Genomic DNA, 18,453 nt, shown 5'->3' with positions numbered 1-18,453 from the left:
TGTGTTTGCAAAGCTGAAGAAATCATTCCCAGGCAAATAACAGGAAAGGTTTTCTTATGAGAGCTTATCTATCATATAGTTTCTCTCTGAAAATGTTTAACTGCAGATATACAGAATCTAAGCCGGAAACTTACACCAGTAATATAACTATATCATCAAATACAGACAGACACAGTACAAAATCCGGCTGGGATAGGATGCCCCCAGGAACATAACTGCGGATGTTATATACCTAAACCGATGATGGGGGCAAAAACTCTTTTAAGATGATTTTTTTAGATTGATCAAACCTTGTGGTCTTCATTATTGAAGAAGTTGGGAACAATCCTGTGGTGACAGGAGAAGAGTAAAGCTTCTAGCTTCTGTGGAGTGGCGCAGCACGTAAATCAACTGGCTGATAGCTCACTCGATCCTTGTGAGGTAAAAGTTCCTCCTGAAAAGAAAGAACAACTAGTGTCACACACTTAAAATGGGATCTAGAGCTGAGGATTGAGAATCAACAAGAAGATGATATATAGACTACATCATCAGGGTTTATCTGGAATGGCTTCACAAAGTCCTCAAACATTAACAGAGAAAGATCCTTCATTTTCTCTTCCACTTCCTACAAAATGAAAGGAAATTTTCTTCAGACTGAGAGAATCTAAAGCACATAAAAGATCATAATGAATTGTCATTGAAGTTTCAGAAAGTGTACCAATCCAGTAATCCTTGACTTTTCCAATAACTCTCTGGTGATCAAGTCCAGAATGTGTCTGTTTGCTCTCAGAGCATTCATTGCAAGTTCTTCAGTCTCCTCAATATACTGTCACCAACATTCAAATTCCATATATATGTTCAAGCTCCACATGGGAGAGTTTAAATCAGATTATGCATGCTGAGTCAAAGATAGATTACCCTTGTCAACTCACGGGTGAATAGCTCGGATACTTCAACCGACATATCTGCTGGCAGTACATGAGGATGGTCCCACTGATATATCATCACAAAGTTGAAAAGAACGTGAGAAACTACCGAGAATATGAGAGATCAGCAAAAATGGGAAACTATCAGTCTCTGATTAATGGATTACCCGGTATTTTATCAGCTCACCGTCTGGGTTATCTGGTAAATCCACCATTCCAATCTTTTTTACAAGTTGAGTGAGACCTAATCTCGCATTTTGGGGGCTAATCACCATCTCCCTGGCAATCTGAAAACATATAATGTCAGTTCAAATTTAGAATGGAAGACTAAAGATTAATATTACTCAAAACAGACCTAATCTCGCATCAGTTACATAGATGTTATTTTTGCTACCGAGTTGAAGGTTTAATCAGAAGCTGAAAAGCAAGACACACTAATTAGTTAGACGAGAAAGGGAGAGTACTTACTTTTGTTATCTTCTCCAGGTCATCTTTTCCTCCATCAGTGACATCGTCGCCAAAAACCACACGTTCAGCACAGCGTCCACCATGAGCTACCACCATTTGCATTTTCATATAACCAAACGTGGTATAACCTTGGTCGACCATGTCTTCACGTGGATAGAAAACCGATACAGCAGTTTGTTAAATTCAAGAAAAAAGTTTATTCAATTCATTCTTACACTGTGTTGAGTGTTCAAACACCACTATCATTATAACTGGAAAATAATTAATTGAAACAGACCTTTCCACCAGGAAGGAGCTGCGAAAATGCATGCCAGTCAAATCGAGGAAACAAATGAGCCAACACTATATGACCAGCCTCATGAACAGCCAGGAGTCTCTTCTTTTCGTAAGATACCTAATATTACATAAGGTTCAACAGTAAGGGCTTTTTTTAGCTCTGGAGCATAGTATGATTTGAGATCAATAGTACAAAGGATGTCAGTACGAACACTTTGTTCACATTTTTGTTGCTCTTCCTCTGTAAGAAGCACACCCATACCCTCGAGCAATTGTTTATCTAAAACATCAACAATGTCTTGTTGATATATGTAAGAACGTCCCTTCCTTACCTGTAAAATTGAAGTAGGATCCTTAACAATTCAACAACGCTCCTCTAAGTATTGTATAATTAAATTGGGAAATTGAGATCCACATAAGAATATGACATACCGACATTATAGCTGCTTCGTTAACAAGATTCCGGATATCTGCCCCGGAAAAGCCAACCGTACGAAAAACAAGCTGGGTGTAGAAAGGGAAATAGCTGTAATGAATGAGCAAACACCTATCTCAAGCATAAAATTGAGATTGAAAAAAAGCAGGAAAACTACTTGCCTTTCCGAAGTCTATATCTTCTGCAAGGTTCTTCCCGGCACTGTGAACACCAAATATTTGCACCCTTTGTTTTGCATCAGGCAAACCAATATACAGGCGACGGTCAATACGTCCAGAACGGACAAACTCAAGGTCGAGTTCATCAGGCCTATTGGTAGCACAGATAAATATCACAGCTTGTCTCAAAGAAAACCTATCGATACCTGTCTTTTCCTTCCTGCAGGTGGTACAATTTTAAGAATGAAAACCTTGATACAAACCCAATGAAAACATGTACAAAAGGAAACATATATCTCACTAAGATTTCTAAACAAGTGCAGATTCTTACTCCCCGTCGAGCTGCGCAATTAAAGCTTCAAAAGTTGCTCTTCTTCGCGGATCTTTTCTAGCATGTCTACCAGCAATAGCATCTATTTCATCCACAAACACAAAAGCAGGTGCCTGCAGATAGTATATAATATTAGATCCACAATAATGTGAGTAGAAGACAACTATACCGTATGGCTTTTAAACTCATAACTAAGAGCCTTACATTTCGTCTCGCGATTGAAAACATCTCATTGATCTTTGCAGCACCACTTTTTTCACTGTCTGTGAACTCCGCACCAGATGCAAACACAAATGGTAGCCCACTTTCCTTTGCAAGTGTTCGCGCAAAAAGTGTTTTTCCAGTTCCAGGAGGTCCAGAAAGAAGCACACCCTGACTCAAAAATGAAAACAGAGGAGAGTTTGAGCTTAGTCAGTTAAATGGAACAAACCAATGGAACAAACCAATATATACATGTTAGTTTGGGTCAAGATGTAATTTACCCTGACAAAAGCCACATCTTTTTCATAGTATTGCATTGGGTTTCCCATGTAGATCATTAGCTCATCAAGAAGATCCCAAACATCACCACCTAGTACCACTTCCTTATACATTGATTTTGTCTCACTGACATCTCCAACCGGCTGTATGATAATTAAAACTCATCAATAGAAGAATGAACATGTTGGAAGAAGGTCACTCAACAAAGAAGTAAAAAGGTTACTGTTATACAGTAATGATGAGTACCAATATAAAATTTTCTGCATAAGCCATATCAAACAGCTGATTATACTTCTTGTAGAGAAAGCGCTTTGATGTGATGAGGAGAAGCATGGCAGATTCTCTTATAAACCATAAAATTAGTATCCCCGGCAGAAGTGCAATGAACACTTTCATGAAGTAGTGGATCTGCCTCTTTTGAAGAAGATCCACCTCAACTCCGGCATTGCAAATAGTCTCAAACAAGTAAGGATCTAAGGGAATGTCAACCTAGAAAGAAAAAGGATATGAAATGGTGAATGTACATCATTCATTTTCTAATATTTGCAACTATAAATTTTTTACTTACAATATATTCTAAAGGGAAGCCTTCTTTCATGGTCACATACAATCTCTTTAGGTCTTCCGTGAAGACAACAGCTGCAACCTGTTAGAGACACACACAGAGATTATCGTGCCAACATAAGCTAAAACAAGATCTATCATTCTATCACGTCCAGCTTTCAAATCAATTGCTTTGGAAAAAGAAATTATTCATCATATTTTAACTCATAATGAATACACCGTCATTTGTTATCATTTAAAATATTCAACTGGATATAGTAACATATGCGGCCCACAATCCCAAAGCCGGAAAAGAGTAGAGGTTAGAGCTGTACCTCAGAAGAATCAAGCTTCTGAAGGAAGTAGGTATAGGGAAGCTTAGGGCGATATCGCCACCATCTCTTTGATATCCAGAGAGCTCTAGTTCCCTCAGTTTCAGATGTCCTTTCAATAACATCTTTGCGAAGACTTTTCTCTACCTCTTTCATATCAAATTCAACAACATACTTTGCCGTTGAGGAGTTTAACTGTTCTGATATTTTTTCTCGTTCTAACATTTCCTTCCAGGTTGCAAGCCTTTCCCGCCAAGTACCTACACTGTCTCCAATTTCACCTATCATAGAAGAATACAATAGACGGATTAGATGGTCAAAAGCAACGGTTACCAATGATAGTCTATGAGGGATCTAGAAATGCTGCTCTGCAAGAAACTTGATTAGTTAGATAGATTAGGTCGTCAAAAACAAAGGTTTCGCACAATTAACGAGTTATTGTTGTATCTTCAGCATGCCACTACTTAGACAGGTATCCAGTTCTCTTCTACATTACAGCAAGGCAGCAGATAAATTATTATTTTTTATCATATATTCAAGAAAAGTGATGATAATATTAATAAAAAAGCTGTGCGCATATTGTAAGAATTTGCAACCACACAACTCAATATTTAATGCAAATCAGATGTTTCCATCCTAATGAATGTATACTGACCAGAGACACCAAGATCTTGGCTTAGTTTCTTTTTTGCCTCTGTCTGAATCCTAGCATTTCTATCAATTATTTTCTTGAGAGATCCCTCCGTGGTCTCTAGATCCTCATCCCACGCATTTTCTCCAACATAAGAACTATCGTGGACAAGCGTTCCATCAGGCGCTTCAATGAACCTTTTTAGTTTCAAGCCTTTAGGTGTTGTTTTCCTCCACATATTTCTCTTAAACCTGAAACACTAGACTAAGTCAGGACATTCTACAAAATCAAATAAAAAAAGTAGCTATGGTCTTCCCACTCTTGACGCTTTAGATGCCTCATTAGCTGAGTATATATACTTGTTAAAGAAGGTTACCATGTCCCAGTAGAGAAAATTACAATTGGAAAGTGAGGATTAGGAAGCACTTACTTTTCTATATTGCCAGGAGATGGCTCGGGGATCAAAGCCTCCATAAAAGACTCTGTTAACTCTCTTCTCTCTTGTTCCACTCGAGGAGCTTGGATGGCAACATAAACTCTTTGACAAGAGAATAACAGCGCAAAAGCATATATGAATAAGGCAGCAACTCGTTTACCGTCCCAATTCCTAATGTCCTGATACAAAACGTCTTCCCTCATTAAGAAACTACCTAAATACACCCCACAGACTAGCAATAAAATTCAGTTTCTCAAGTTTTAGTATATGTTGCTAGATGAAGCGTAGTTGTAGTCTCCTCCAAAACTTTTGCTTGCATTAATTCAGCAACAAAATAAAGAAATACCATACGCTTGTTCCTCAATGTTTCAAAACACAAGCAGAAGCACTGTCTAACAATACTTGAGAATCAGAAAATTGATAATTACGGTATATAGCTGAATCAGCTTACCTTCCAATGCTCCCACTTGTTCCAATCAATAAACGAAGGCACTGTTTCAGTCTTAAAGCGATTCAACTCGTGCACACTATCCTTAACTCGACCCACATACTCATCCACTCTCGCACTTGCTTCTTCCGAGTCAAACCCAATTCCCTTCTTCACAGACTCTCCAATCTTCTCCCCAATCCGCTCCGCACCAACGCGAATAGACTGCGCCAATCTCACCCACGAAAAGCCTCCATCGTTATTAGATGAAGACCCACTACTACTTTCAGACGCATAGACTCGAAAGAGCTGTTTTTTCCGGGTAGCTCCCAGTCCATACTTGGAGGGAAACCGAACAAGACCAGAACTTTCATGTCTTTTCAACAATTGGGTCGACGAAGAGATAAGCGGATTCGGCTTATACGAAATTGCAATCTCCATGTAAAAAAGAGAACAAAACCAGACGCATTTGAGGATTTTTCCCGATTAAAGAGCTCTCTCTGCGGAAATCACTGAAGGGAAATGGTGAGAACAAATCATTCAGCTTACTCGTCTCACCGGCAAGACTTACGCTTCTCTCCGGCAAGAAGGTTTATCTACACTGATCCGTCGTTGAGTGTCCCACTGTCCTAATTATTCGAAGGAAAAAGATAGACGCTTAAAGGCTCGAGCCTCCAAACCCATTAACGTCCATCGGCCCACTATCCGAAAGTTAAAACCGTGGAATCCAAGGAGAGAGATAGTGGCAAGAGAGATAGTGGCAAAAGGGTAATTATAGCGACATTTCTTGGGGTGTTGTCCAAGCTGCTTTTATATAAGGGATAGTGTTCTCTCGCTTCTCGAAAGATCCATCCACCAACTCTTTTTCCTCTGTAACGTTCGATCATCTTGTCTGTTAATTACAACCACTTATGTAAGAATATTCTTTCTTCAGATTCGCTCCTAAACGATTCCGATTGATTTTTTCTCGATTAGGTTTTGAGCTAGATTTCTCTAGATCTGTATTCACCGATTTGTTTGATTTCTCCGTCAATCTGATCTCACTGTGCATCTTGTTGTTTGCAGTGTTTTTAATTCGTCTTACGAAGAATCTACTATGGCGACGAAGAGAAGCGTTGGAACTTTGAAGGAAGCGGATCTGAAAGGAAAGAGTGTGTTCGTGAGGGTTGATCTCAACGTTCCTTTGGATGATAACTCTAACATCACCGATGACACCAGGATTCGTGCCGCTGTTCCCACCATCAAGTACTTGATGGGTAACGGATCTAGGGTTGTTCTCTGCAGTCACTTGGTATGACATCTCAGTTCTCACTTTTCATACTTGCTTATATGTTGTGAATTTTGATCTGATTTGTTTATCCGGCGAGTATTAGCAGAGTCTCTTTGCGTGTTCTTGTTTTTCAATATGTTCATTGACTCTATCGATTGATTTTCTTCTGTAGTTTGGATATTATTTTTAGTAAGTTTACTTGCATATGTTATCAAATTACTGGATGCGTCTGATCTCAATTTATGTTTCAGGGCCGCCCAAAAGGTGTTACTCCTAAGTACAGCTTAAAGCCTCTTGTGCCGAGATTGTCTGAACTTCTTGGTGTTGAGGTTTGTTCCTCTAAGCTTTCTGAACATCAGCCTTTAAGTATACTCTTCTCACTCTATTTGGAACCTGCCCTCTTCTGTTATTAATAGGTTGTTATGGCAAATGACTCTATTGGTGAGGAAGTCCAGAAGTTGGTTGCAGGACTACCTGAAGGTGGTGTTTTGCTCTTGGAGAATGTGAGGTTCTATGCGGAAGAAGAGAAGAACGATCCTGAATTTGCAAAGAAGCTTGCTGCTCTTGCTGATGTCTATGTTAATGATGCCTTCGGAACTGCTCACAGAGCTCATGCTTCCACTGAGGGTGTTGCCAAATACTTGAAGCCTTCAGTTGCTGGTTTCCTCATGCAAAAGGTAATTTATTTTGCATCATTAAAAGTGTCTTCACAGATGAATCTTATTATATTTACTGATCAGACTATGACTTGTTTGTTGTGTCAGGAACTTGATTACCTTGTCGGAGCTGTGGCAAACCCCAAGAAGCCTTTTGCTGCCATTGTTGGAGGCTCAAAGGTTTCAACAAAGATTGGTGTCATTGAGTCACTCTTGTCCACAGTTGACATCCTCCTGCTCGGTGGAGGTATGATTTTCACTTTCTACAAGGCACAAGGACTCTCAGTCGGATCTTCCCTTGTGGAGGAGGACAAGCTTGACTTGGCAAAGTCACTCATGGAGAAGGCAAAGGCCAAAGGTGTCTCTCTCTTGCTCCCAACCGATGTGGTTATTGCTGACAAGTTCGCTCCCGATGCTAACAGCAAGGTAACTGTCACATTCATTGTGGTGGACTCTCAATGGGTCATGAATCAAAATAAAACATTTAAGCGTCTGATCTGGTCTGTTTAAAGCTGACACAAATATGTAACTCTTGCAGATAGTGCCAGCCACTGCCATCCCAGATGGCTGGATGGGTCTAGATATTGGTCCAGACTCCATCAAGACATTCAGCGAAGCTCTGGACACAACCAAAACCATCATCTGGAATGGTCCCATGGGTGTTTTTGAATTCGAGAAGTTTGCAGCTGGAACTGAGGTATGACCAACTAAACACACTTAAGCCCAACTTTTAGTCGCCCTTTTATCAATATCTATCGCTCTTCAACATGTTTGTTAACCGGAGAAACCCAACTTACCTAACCCAATCTCTTGTCTTGTTTCACCATCAGGCCGTAGCAAAGCAGCTTGCAGAACTAAGCGGAAAGGGAGTAACCACAATCATTGGAGGAGGTGACTCTGTGGCTGCCGTCGAGAAGGTCGGTTTGGCTGACAAGATGAGTCACATCTCTACCGGAGGTGGTGCTAGTTTGGAGCTTCTTGAGGGGAAGCCACTTCCAGGAGTCCTCGCTCTTGATGATGCTTGAGAATCCTCACATTGGATTTTTATCTCTCTTTTGTGTTGTTATATGTATAACAAGTTGTCTGGTTTTCTCATGACCAGAGGAGCAAGCCATTATTATTGTCAGCTTGAGATTTCTGTCTGCGGCTCTCTTTTTTTAAGAGTTTTTAGTTTGGAGCCTTTTCTTAATAAAAAGAGATGAAACTCTGATTAGCAAACTTCTCCATACTTGAACCAAATTATAAGTTGTTCTTTTAGCTCATCGGCTCATATGTTCTGGATGATTTGTCTCTTGGCTAAAATTGTCCATTTAAAACAAAACAAGACCCGTTGGGACCTCTGATATGTGCAACAGTGCAAGGAGAAACATAAAATTCGTGTTCCATATCATTAACAACTGAAGGAAAGTTACAGGTCTTCAGAAACAGAGTAAATCTGAAAGGAACTGGTAAAATAAAGAAAATCTGAAAGGAACTGGTAAAATAAAGAAAATCTGAACAGCCCAGTAAGCGAGTAGTTTTCGGCCCAGTGAAGACATCCAATTTGTCCCACATCGAATAAAAGCAAAATTAGACGTCAAAGGATACATGTATAAAATCATTGGATGCTCCCACATGTTGTCTCAATGAGCCGTGTATTGAGCACATAGCCAACAATTCTTTCGCCTTTTACTAAAGAATACCGTGTGTTCTCTATGCTAAACGGCATACACCTATTTTTGGAGGAGTAAGTTCATATGAAGTTTCTCCATTATAACATCAGTTTAATAATTCTTACGCATTATTTAGTAATTTAGAAATCAGTAATTTCTTTCTAAACCGTTTCTGGATGATTATTGAGTTCATGCAGTAAAAACGTTAAAGGCCCAATAACGACATAAGAAAATAGTCCCACATCGGATGGAACAGAAACTAAACCTGGAAGGATTCACATATAAAAGGCATTGGTGCAGACTCATCTGAACTCATGGAGCCGTGTGGTGAATGCAAACTGAACTATTCTTTCGCCTTTTACTAAAGAATACCGTGTGTTCTCCACGCTAAACGGCATACACCTATTTTTGGAGGAGTAACTTCATCTGAAGTTTACTTCAATTATCCCTAAGTTCAATTGTTAAGTTTTGTATCATTTCCCTTGATGTTTACAAATAAGATAGAAAATGAGATTATTTAAAGAAGGTGATATCTGACGAAAGAATTAACAGGTTAATGATGAAAGATTGGTATGCTGTCTCCAGGAGCGGTTAAGTGAACCGATTGCTGGATATGAATTTCACTTGTTTGGATCCACAGTGCATTTTTGAGTTTTCTAATTATGTATGAGTATGATGTACGATTTGATTCTGTACCCAAAACCGGGACATTTCACCAATTCTCAATACCGGTTTACCTTCTAACCGGTTAAAATCGATCCAGAGTTTGCTCCGATGGCAGAAAACCCTTGACGATCAAAAGAAAGCCGTCTTCTTCCTCAGACAGAGTCTCTTCCATCTTTAATCGGAGAAACATTTAAAATCCCTTCAGATTACCGGAAGCTCTGTGAGCTTTCTCTTGCGTCTAATCTCTCCGACCAATCCAAGTGAAGGTGGGCGCTGTATTGCCGCCTATTTTTTTATCTCAATTGGTGTTCTTCATTTGCTAGTTATGGAATCCAATCCCCTTGTAAAACCCTAATTTTTGCATCTATGAACTCCCGAACAATGAGATTTGATTTCTCATCCGCTTCGCATTTACTATGAAACCACAGATGTTCTTTCGATCAGTCATTCAGTTCTACTCAAAGCCGTCATGGATGCAACGTTCCTACTCTTCCGGTAACGCCGAATTCAATATCTCCGGCGAGGTCATCAGCATTCTAGCTAAGAAGAAACCTATAGAGCCTGCTTTAGAGCCGCTTGTTCCGTTTCTCTCGAAGAATATCATCACATCGGTAATCAAAGAGGAGGTCAATCGACAATTAGGATTCCGTTTTTTTATATGGGCGTCGAGAAGAGAGCGTCTCAGGAGCGGAGAGTCTTTTGGTTTGGTCATCGATATGCTCTCTGAAGATAATGGGTGCGATCTATACTGGCAGACATTGGAGGAGCTTAAATCTGGAGGCGTCTCTGTCGATTCTTATTGCTTCTGTGTTCTGATCTCGGCTTATGCTAAGATGGGTTTGGCGGAGAAAGCAGTGGAATCGTTTGGAAGGATGAAGGAGTTTGACTGCAGACCCGATGTGTTCACCTACAATGTGATATTGCGAATCATGATGCGAGAAGATGTCTTCTTTATGTTGGCTTTTGCTGTGTACAATGAAATGCTCAAGTGTAATTGTTCCCCAAATCTATACACGTTTGGTATCTTGATGGATGGATTGTATAAGAAAGGGAGAACGAGTGATGCACAGAAGATGTTCGACGATATGACCGGTAGAGGAATTTCGCCTAACAGAGTTACCTATACCATTCTCATTTCAGGTTTGTGTCAGAGAGGAAGTCCTGAAGATGCACGAAAGCTATTCTACGAGATGAAAGCGAGCGGTAACTATCCTGATTCTGTCGCACACAATGCTTTGCTTGATGGGTTTTGTAAATTAGGTCGGATGGTTGAAGCATTTGAGCTGTTGCGGCTTTTTGAGAAAGATGGTTTTGTGCTTGGTCTTCGAGGTTATAGCAGTTTAATCGATGGATTGTTCAGAGCTAGGAGATACACTCAGGCATTTGAGTTGTATGCAAATATGCTGAAGAGGAATATTAAACCTGACATCATTTTGTACACGATATTGATTCAAGGGTTATCTAAAGCCGGTAAGATTGAGGATGCATTGAAGCTGTTACGCAGCATGCCAAGTAAGGGCATTACCCCAGATACCTACTGCTACAATGCTGTTATAAAGGCTCTATGTGGGAGGGGACTTTTGGAAGAGGGTCGGTCCCTCCAACTCGAGATGTCAGAAACGGAATCCTTCCCTGATGCGTGCACACACACAATTCTTATTTGTAGCATGTGCAGGAATGGGCTGGTAAGGAAAGCCGAAGAAATTTTTTTGGAGATTGAGAAGAGTGGTTGTTCTCCTTCGGTTGCTACTTTTAATGCTTTAATCGATGGACTGTGCAAGTCCGGTGAGCTCAAGGAAGCCAGGTTATTGTTGCATAAAATGGAGGTCGGGAGACCTGCTTCCTTGTTTCTAAGGCTTGCGCACAGTGGAAACCGGAGTTTTGACACCATGGTTCAGTCTGGTTCGATTCTCAAGGCATACAAGAATCTTGCACATTTTGCTGATACCGGGAATTCGCCAGACATTGTTTCTTACAATGTTCTTATAAACGGGTTCTGCAGAGAGGGAGACATTGACGGTGCTCTCAAGCTTCTCAATGTGCTTCAACTAAAGGGTTTATCCCCTGACAGTGTCACTTACAACACTCTCATCAACGGACTTCATAGAGTCGGCAGAGAAGAAGAAGCTTTTAAACTCTTTTATGCTAAAGATGATTTTAGACACAGTCCTGCGGTTTACAGATCGCTCATGACATGGTCATGTCGGAGAAGAAAGCTCTTGGTGGCTTTTAATCTATGGATGAAATACCTAAAGAAGATATCTTGCCTGGATGATGAAACAGCTAATGAGATTGAACAATGTTTCAAGGAAGGGGAAACCGAGAGAGCTTTAAGACGACTTATTGAATTGGATACCAGAAAAGACGAGTTAACGTTAGGGCCTTACACGATATGGCTGATCGGGTTATGCCAATCAGGGAGATTTCACGAGGCCTTGATGGTGTTTTCGGTTTTAAGGGAGAAGAAGATCCTTGTCACACCTCCGAGTTGTGTCAAACTGATTCATGGACTCTGCAAAAGAGAACAACTTGATGCAGCAATAGATGTGTTCTTATACACTCTAGATAACAACTTCAAGCTGATGCCTAGAGTTTGCAACTACCTCCTAAGCTCCCTCCTCCAATCTAGAGAAAAGATGGAGATTGTTTCGCAACTTACAAACAGAATGGAACGTGCAGGGTACGATGTTGACTCGATGCTTCGATTCGAGCTTTTGAGACTTCATAGATATAGAAAGCAGGTCCTGATAGATCTTTAGGTAAGGAAAGGATACTTAAAGGTATATCTACATCCGGATTCATTGGCGCGGGTTTTGTCGAGAAGAGAAATTTGAGTTTTGATTCAGTCTCTTTACCTTAACATTACATTAGAGTAGAAGAATCTCTGGAAACCAGAAGCTCTCGAGGAAAAGGAAAAGGAAAAAACATGAGGTTATACGTAAATGCTTTATTTATAGAGTCGTTTTTGAAGATTTCCTTATCTTTATTAAGTGAGATTTCCTTATCTTTATTGTACACTGATTTGTTATGTATGATGATGTTAAATCTCTTTGAAATAAAGACTAAACATGTCTGAATCTCTCTGGTTTCCTTCCAAGGCCTGTTCCAACAAGTTGACATCAACAAAAAGCATCTGCTGATTTCAAGCTGGAAAGGGCTTTTTAAAAAAAAAAACGGCCCAGATCTGTCTGACGTGGCATCACCAAGGGATTTCCCAAATCAGTATCTCAGTGCCAAAACGACAAAAGATCACAGTGAGGCCGAGCAATCATGGGCCTGAGCGTTGATCCACGTGTCTTTGTATTCCACGTCCAAATCTCAACCATTCGTTTTCATATGCCAATGTCATCATCTTTTCTACCATTTTTTTTGTGAGTTTTTGTTTGCTGTCACAAATATTGAAGCAATATAATCTTGGTGTTGGAAAAATGCAATAATTCATATATGTATCCTTAATTCCTTATATAGGTGTGCCGCAGCAGATCTTACTTAACCCATCATCAATATTTCATAGCAACAGAGTGTGTCGTCTCTCTATACTCTACAGTCGTAATAGGCACATCAATAGATTTGCCTAAAAAACTCCGTTGAGTAGACAAAAAGAGTGCAATTCCAAAGCATTTCTTTTTCTTTGGAATTTAAAAATAGGAAAAAGGTGAAAATCTGCCAACATATTGGATTCTTCACGTTTGTTTGTTTATAATTTTGGTTGGCTCTACACCTACTCTCAGAAGTCAGAAGCCAAGCAAAGGTGTTTTAGGGTTTTTGACCGCGAGCGAGATCTCTCTCTTTGTTTCTCCAGTTCCCAATCAATGGCCTTCTCTTCTCTCCTCAGATCTGCCGCCGCCTCCACGGTTGCCACTCCTCGCCCTGACTTTTTCTCGTCGCCGGCGTCTGATCATTCTAAGGTCAGAGACGACGTTTTGCCTTTTTTTTTTATCGATGTCATGTTGGATATGTTTAGCTTCGTTTCTGATTCTCTCGTGTTTCTGTTCGATTTGATTTTGCTTTTAGCTTGAGTCGTGCTTTGATCTGCTTGAATTTCGTCTTTACTCGCCTTTGGTTACTTTGAAGAAGATGTTTGATAGTGATAAATATTTTCTTTAGTTCCGTTCTGAGTTTCTTAGCGTAAGCTGGTGACGCAATCAGCGGAGCTTCTGTGACTCTCTCTGTTTATCGAAGTATGAATCAGGCTTATCAATCCTATTTTTGTCTTCGTTCTTGCGTTTTCGTATGTTGTCTCGTTTAACGATGAAATTGCTTGAGGTTTGAAAATCTTATTTGTTGGTCTTTTAGAACGTCTAATGGCATACATTTGGACTTGTTTGTTTTGATATTTGAGTTCTTCCACAAGAAAACAATCGTAATTATTATCTTTTGTCTCAAATTCTCAGGTGTCCTCAAGTCTTGGATTTAGTCGCAACCTGAAACCATCGAGATTTTCTTCTGGGATATCTTCGTCTATACAGTTCTGTGACAAATTCTGTAACATGTGTAAAATGTATTTCTGAGGCACTTTTTCGATTCTCAGAGTTTTTTTGTTTGTTGATGTTGAAATGTACAGAAAATGCAATGCAAGAAGTGTGCAACCTATCAAGGCCACGGCTACACAAGTGCCATCTGCAGTTCGAAGTAAGTAATAAACATAATTATTCATTGGATGTGTTTTGATGTTGTGTGCTTATTGGTGAATTTGATTTGATTTGCTTGAGTAGGGTCAAGTAGCAGTGGAAAGACAAAGGTTGGGATCAACGGTATGTGCTTTTTATTGATTGATGCCATTTGTTTCAAGTCCCAGATCATCATTTACTTTCTTAAGACCCCCAAACTTTTTTCGTTTCTTATGGAAGCTCTTTTCTTTTTGCTGTGAGTGATGCAGGTTTTGGTCGGATTGGAAGGTTGGTCCTCCGCATTGCAACATCCAGGGATGATATTGATGTTGTAGCAGTGAATGACCCATTCATTGATGCCAAGTACATGGTAAGAATGCCTTAGAAGATGGATATTCTATACTGGTATGACCAAAAAAATCAAAAATAATGGTATTCCCTGAAACGCTACTTATGCTCTGTTCTTACTCTGAGTTACGTTCTTGCTTGCTTGAACCCGGTATAGTTTGAGAAAACCTTGACAATGCATCATATCTTAGTCTTCTTTTCCACTGAACAAATGTCTGGTTTTCTACTCCCTATTCCACAGGCTTACATGTTGAAGTATGATTCTACTCATGGAAATTTCAAGGGAAGCATCAATGTCATTGATGATTCTACCTTGGAGATCAATGGGCAGAAGGTCAATGTTGTCAGCAAGAGGTATTGCTTAAAAGTGGCATGTTATCTTCTACCGCTCTGAGAACAGGTGTTTTCACTTTAGAACCTAATCCTGTTTATTCTTCCTCAGAGATCCAGCTGAGATACCATGGGCTGATCTTGGAGCTGATTATGTTGTTGAGTCTTCCGGTGTATTCACCACCCTGTCAAAAGCTGCATCCCATTTGAAGGTACATTTTCATACAAACATTTGTCGATATCGTTTTATGATGATATTGTTTGCTTGATATTTCATCGTTTTTGCAGGGCGGTGCCAAGAAAGTTATAATTTCTGCCCCTTCAGCTGACGCACCTATGTTTGTTGTTGGAGTAAATGAGAAGACATACCAACCAAACATGGATATAGTATCCAATGCAAGTTGTACCACCAATTGTCTTGCCCCTCTTGCGAAGGTTGGTAATGTTGCGCAATGATCTTACCTTCATTTGTGCTTGTTTTTTGGCCATATATCATTCATTGCTAATAGATTCATTAAGGTCAACTAAACTGTATTTGGCAGGTGGTGCATGAGGAATTTGGTATTCTTGAAGGCTTGATGACAACTGTCCACGCAACTACAGGTCTATATATCTTGCTCTCCTGTTTCAGATCACTGAATGTTGATAACTTAATAACACAAACCTGTGTGTTTTTGGTTATTTTCTTTCAGCTACTCAGAAAACTGTTGATGGGCCATCAATGAAGGACTGGAGAGGAGGTCGGGGCGCTAGTCAAAACATCATTCCTAGCTCAACTGGCGCTGCGAAGGTACACAAAAAATCGCATGGTTATCTACAAGCATGTAAATATCTTAAATCTGGAATCATATCTGAGCCGTGGTTTTTTTATCGAGTAGGCTGTAGGTAAAGTTCTTCCAGAACTGAATGGGAAACTTACGGGAATGGCCTTCCGTGTACCAACATCGAATGTTTCGGTGGTGGATTTAACTTGTCGACTTGAGAAGGGTGCCTCTTACGAAGATGTTAAAGCAGCCATTCAGTATGCTTCTCAAAATTTTCTTGACCCCTCATCAAAATATTATTGTTTGATGTACAACTCATAGTAACCTCTCATGGTATAATGTAAACCTCTAATAGGTATGCCTCAGAAGGACCTCTTAAAGGTATTCTCGGGTACACAGATGAAGATGTTGTCTCCAACGATTTCGTCGGTGATTCAAGGTTGGTCTCTCTTCTTTTCTTCAAAGCCATCGAAATCTTTTTTTGTGGTTGACCAATGTGGTGATTTCAATTTTGTTAAAACAGGTCCAGTATCTTTGACGCCAATGCTGGGATTGGATTGAGCAAGTCCTTTGTGAAACTTGTCTCTTGGTACGACAACGAATGGGGTTACAGGTACACTTCTTGTTTCCCATCTCATATTTACTCCATTAGATATAGCTAACAGTTCTAACACTAACAAATCTTCTCCCATTTTACTTACAGCAACCGAGTTCTTGACCTTATAGAGCACATGGCTTTGGTAGCAGCCAGTCACTAAATACACACCAGTTCTTGCAGAAGCTTGAGACTTTCTGTTTTTTGCGTAACCTGCTCTACAAAGCCGGTTTGGATTTGTTCAATTCAATTAGGTGCTAGGTGTTTTGAGAAATTTGGTTTGAATCACGAGCCTATCTTCTATTTTTGTTTTGTTCCAGTATGAGCAACTATGGAAACTAGATTGGGTCCAAAAGACTAAAAACTGTGCGACTTACATCTATCAAATAAGGGGCTAAACTTGTGGTACTTTACCAAAAATAGCTTACCAGTATAAGCAACAATTGTTTGGAAGCTTCTTGATAGTGAGTGCATCGTTAGCTTTGCCCGTGCTTATGACAAGATATCACTCACCACTGAAACAAGTTTTTTAGAAATTAAAACAGAAATTGAATTAGATAATTTAGATTAGCTGTGTAACTAAATAACGGCTACGCTATCGTTTATGTCTTCTTCCTCTGCTATGTTTCAGAAGAAAGCTTACTCGTTTTTTCATTCAACGAAACTCGTTCGGTTTTGGCGATATCTGGAAGCTAAGCTGAGATGGACAACCTCATCATCTATCTCATCTGTCTTGTTTTTGATCTCTTTCAAAACTTGTTGTCTCTTCGCCATCACCATTACTTAAGAAAGACGACTATTTAGAGTTAATGGGAAGGGAAGCACACTCCAGTGTGGCTATAGCTCAAGGACATGAGTCATTTACTGGCCACCATGTGGATAAAGGGATAAGGTTACGCTTATATCTTTTCGTCTGCCCCGATATTTAATGCAAACTACAACATTTTCCACGAACTATTGTTTATTCCAAATGTTTCCTAAAGTTTTGTTTATTACAGATGTCCCCTGAACTTTTTTTATGGCCCCTGAAATTTCGTTTTATTACAAATACCCCCGAAAATTTTGTAAATTCCAAATGCCTTCAAAAGTTTTGTTTATTACATGTTTGTTTCCTTAATTTTTGTTTATTACAGATTCCCCTGAATCTCTCATGGTTTGTCACAGAATGACCTCTAAACAATAACGTTCTAGACTCTAGGTGGAGATATATATTCTCCAATGATTTCGGCAGTGATTCAAGGTCTCTTCTTTCTCTAAATAACACCGAATGGTATTTCATTGGCTACATCAATTTGAAAATTGATCTTACAAAAATGGATAAGAGTGTTATATTTGTTCATCAGAGACGTCCACGTTAAAGTAAAATAATCTGTATATGGACAAGGTTCTTGTTCATATAAACCAAGAAGAAAAATGGTCCAGTTTTCAGGTCCACAACAACTTTTGCACCACCACGCATCCGCAGCCACGTATGTTCTTATGAATATTAAAAGAGTTATTTAAAAAAAAACCATTAAACGTAGAATGCCTTTCGGATTTAGGCACTTTGGTTTATGCCTTTCGGATTTAGGCACTCTATCCATGGGAAATGTCAGTTTTACCCTTAACTAAATGACGTCTTCTTCTTCTTTCTGTGCAACGAAAATCCAGCGGCTCTTCACGAACCTCTCTCTAAGCGCCTTCCTTTCTCTAAAATTCGCACTCATGGTCTCACTCCTCTTCTTCCTCCTCACTCTCTTCCATTTCGGCGTACCAGGACCGATCTCCTCACGATTCCTCACCTCCAGATCCAATCGGATCGTGAAGCCACGGAAGAATATCAATCGCCGACCATTAAACGATTCCAATTCCGGCGCCGTCGTTGATATCACGACTAAAGATCTATACGATAGGATTGAGTTTCTTGATGCAGATGGTGGTCCATGGAAACAAGGTTGGAGAGTTACGTATAAAGGAGATGAGTGGGAGAAGGAGAAGCTCAAAATCTTCGTTGTGCCTCATTCTCATAACGATCCTGGTTGGAAATTGACGGTGGAGGAGTATTATCAGAGACAATCCAGGCATATTCTTGACACCATTGTTGAGACTTTATCTAAGGTCTGACGAATTTTTGTTTGCTTTTGGTTTTAAATTTTTAAT

At 39.8% G+C, this 18,453-nt stretch overlaps 4 protein-coding genes and 1 long non-coding RNA gene across 7 annotated transcripts; 3 read left to right on the top strand and 2 right to left on the bottom strand.

Moving 5' to 3' along the window:
* Positions 1–37: 37 nt before the first annotated feature.
* On the bottom strand, positions 38–6,048 carry LOC9325317 (ATP-dependent zinc metalloprotease FTSH 12, chloroplastic). 2 transcript variants are annotated; one of them, XM_021009993.1, is made up of 20 exons: positions 5,552–6,048; positions 5,448–5,509; positions 4,991–5,175; positions 4,585–4,811; positions 3,933–4,210; positions 3,623–3,700; positions 3,301–3,543; positions 3,057–3,197; positions 2,779–2,946; positions 2,575–2,687; positions 2,247–2,463; positions 2,082–2,153; positions 1,862–1,981; positions 1,650–1,767; positions 1,374–1,549; positions 1,073–1,192; positions 898–972; positions 698–805; positions 524–604; positions 38–433 (listed from the first exon to the last, which is right to left on the bottom strand). In XM_021009993.1, the coding sequence occupies exons 1-20, from the start codon at positions 5,862–5,864 to the stop codon at positions 356–358; spliced, it is 2,973 nt and encodes a 990-aa protein (XP_020865652.1). In that variant the 5' UTR covers positions 5,865–6,048; the 3' UTR covers positions 38–355. The 2 variants fall into 2 exon arrangements, with proteins under 2 accessions (XP_020865652.1, XP_020865651.1); XM_021009992.1 differs by having other exon boundaries at positions 5,448–6,048.
* Positions 6,049–6,228: 180 nt separating this feature from the next.
* LOC9325316 (phosphoglycerate kinase 3, cytosolic) lies at positions 6,229–8,567 on the top strand. Of its 2 annotated transcripts, none has more exons than XM_021009946.1 (7): positions 6,229–6,336; positions 6,489–6,714; positions 6,945–7,022; positions 7,110–7,370; positions 7,458–7,775; positions 7,888–8,046; positions 8,180–8,567. In XM_021009946.1, the coding sequence occupies exons 2-7, from the start codon at positions 6,520–6,522 to the stop codon at positions 8,372–8,374; spliced, it is 1,206 nt and encodes a 401-aa protein (XP_020865605.1). In that variant the 5' UTR covers positions 6,229–6,336; positions 6,489–6,519; the 3' UTR covers positions 8,375–8,567. The 2 variants fall into 2 exon arrangements, with proteins under 2 accessions (XP_020865605.1, XP_020865606.1); XM_021009947.1 differs by having other exon boundaries at positions 6,287–6,398.
* Positions 8,568–8,836: 269 nt separating this feature from the next.
* LOC9325315 (pentatricopeptide repeat-containing protein At1g79540) lies at positions 8,837–12,748 on the top strand. The gene is made up of 2 exons (XM_021009943.1): positions 8,837–9,075; positions 9,199–12,748. The coding sequence occupies exon 2, from the start codon at positions 10,084–10,086 to the stop codon at positions 12,424–12,426; it is 2,343 nt and encodes a 780-aa protein (XP_020865602.1). The 5' UTR covers positions 8,837–9,075; positions 9,199–10,083; the 3' UTR covers positions 12,427–12,748.
* A 386-nt stretch (positions 12,749–13,134) lies between these two features.
* Positions 13,135–16,774, top strand: LOC9325314 (glyceraldehyde-3-phosphate dehydrogenase GAPCP1, chloroplastic). Its single transcript, XM_021009945.1, has 14 exons — positions 13,135–13,575; positions 14,062–14,135; positions 14,232–14,299; positions 14,383–14,421; positions 14,547–14,647; positions 14,867–14,979; positions 15,068–15,167; positions 15,244–15,390; positions 15,498–15,558; positions 15,648–15,745; positions 15,834–15,976; positions 16,075–16,158; positions 16,243–16,332; positions 16,423–16,774. Exons 1-14 carry the CDS (start codon positions 13,480–13,482, stop codon positions 16,475–16,477), a joined length of 1,269 nt encoding a protein of 422 aa, XP_020865604.1. The 5' UTR covers positions 13,135–13,479; the 3' UTR covers positions 16,478–16,774.
* Positions 16,649–17,402, bottom strand: LOC110224172. Its single transcript, XR_002328884.1, has 2 exons — positions 16,958–17,402; positions 16,649–16,829 (listed from the first exon to the last, which is right to left on the bottom strand). It is a non-coding gene; the product is annotated as an uncharacterized LOC110224172 (long non-coding RNA).
* Positions 17,403–18,453: the final 1,051 nt, after the last annotated feature.

This window comes from Arabidopsis lyrata (assembly GCF_000004255.2).
Source record: "Arabidopsis lyrata subsp. lyrata unplaced genomic scaffold ARALYscaffold_2, whole genome shotgun sequence".
Taxonomy (NCBI): domain Eukaryota; kingdom Viridiplantae; phylum Streptophyta; class Magnoliopsida; order Brassicales; family Brassicaceae; genus Arabidopsis; species Arabidopsis lyrata.
This window is presented reverse-complemented; position numbering and strand designations above follow the sequence as displayed.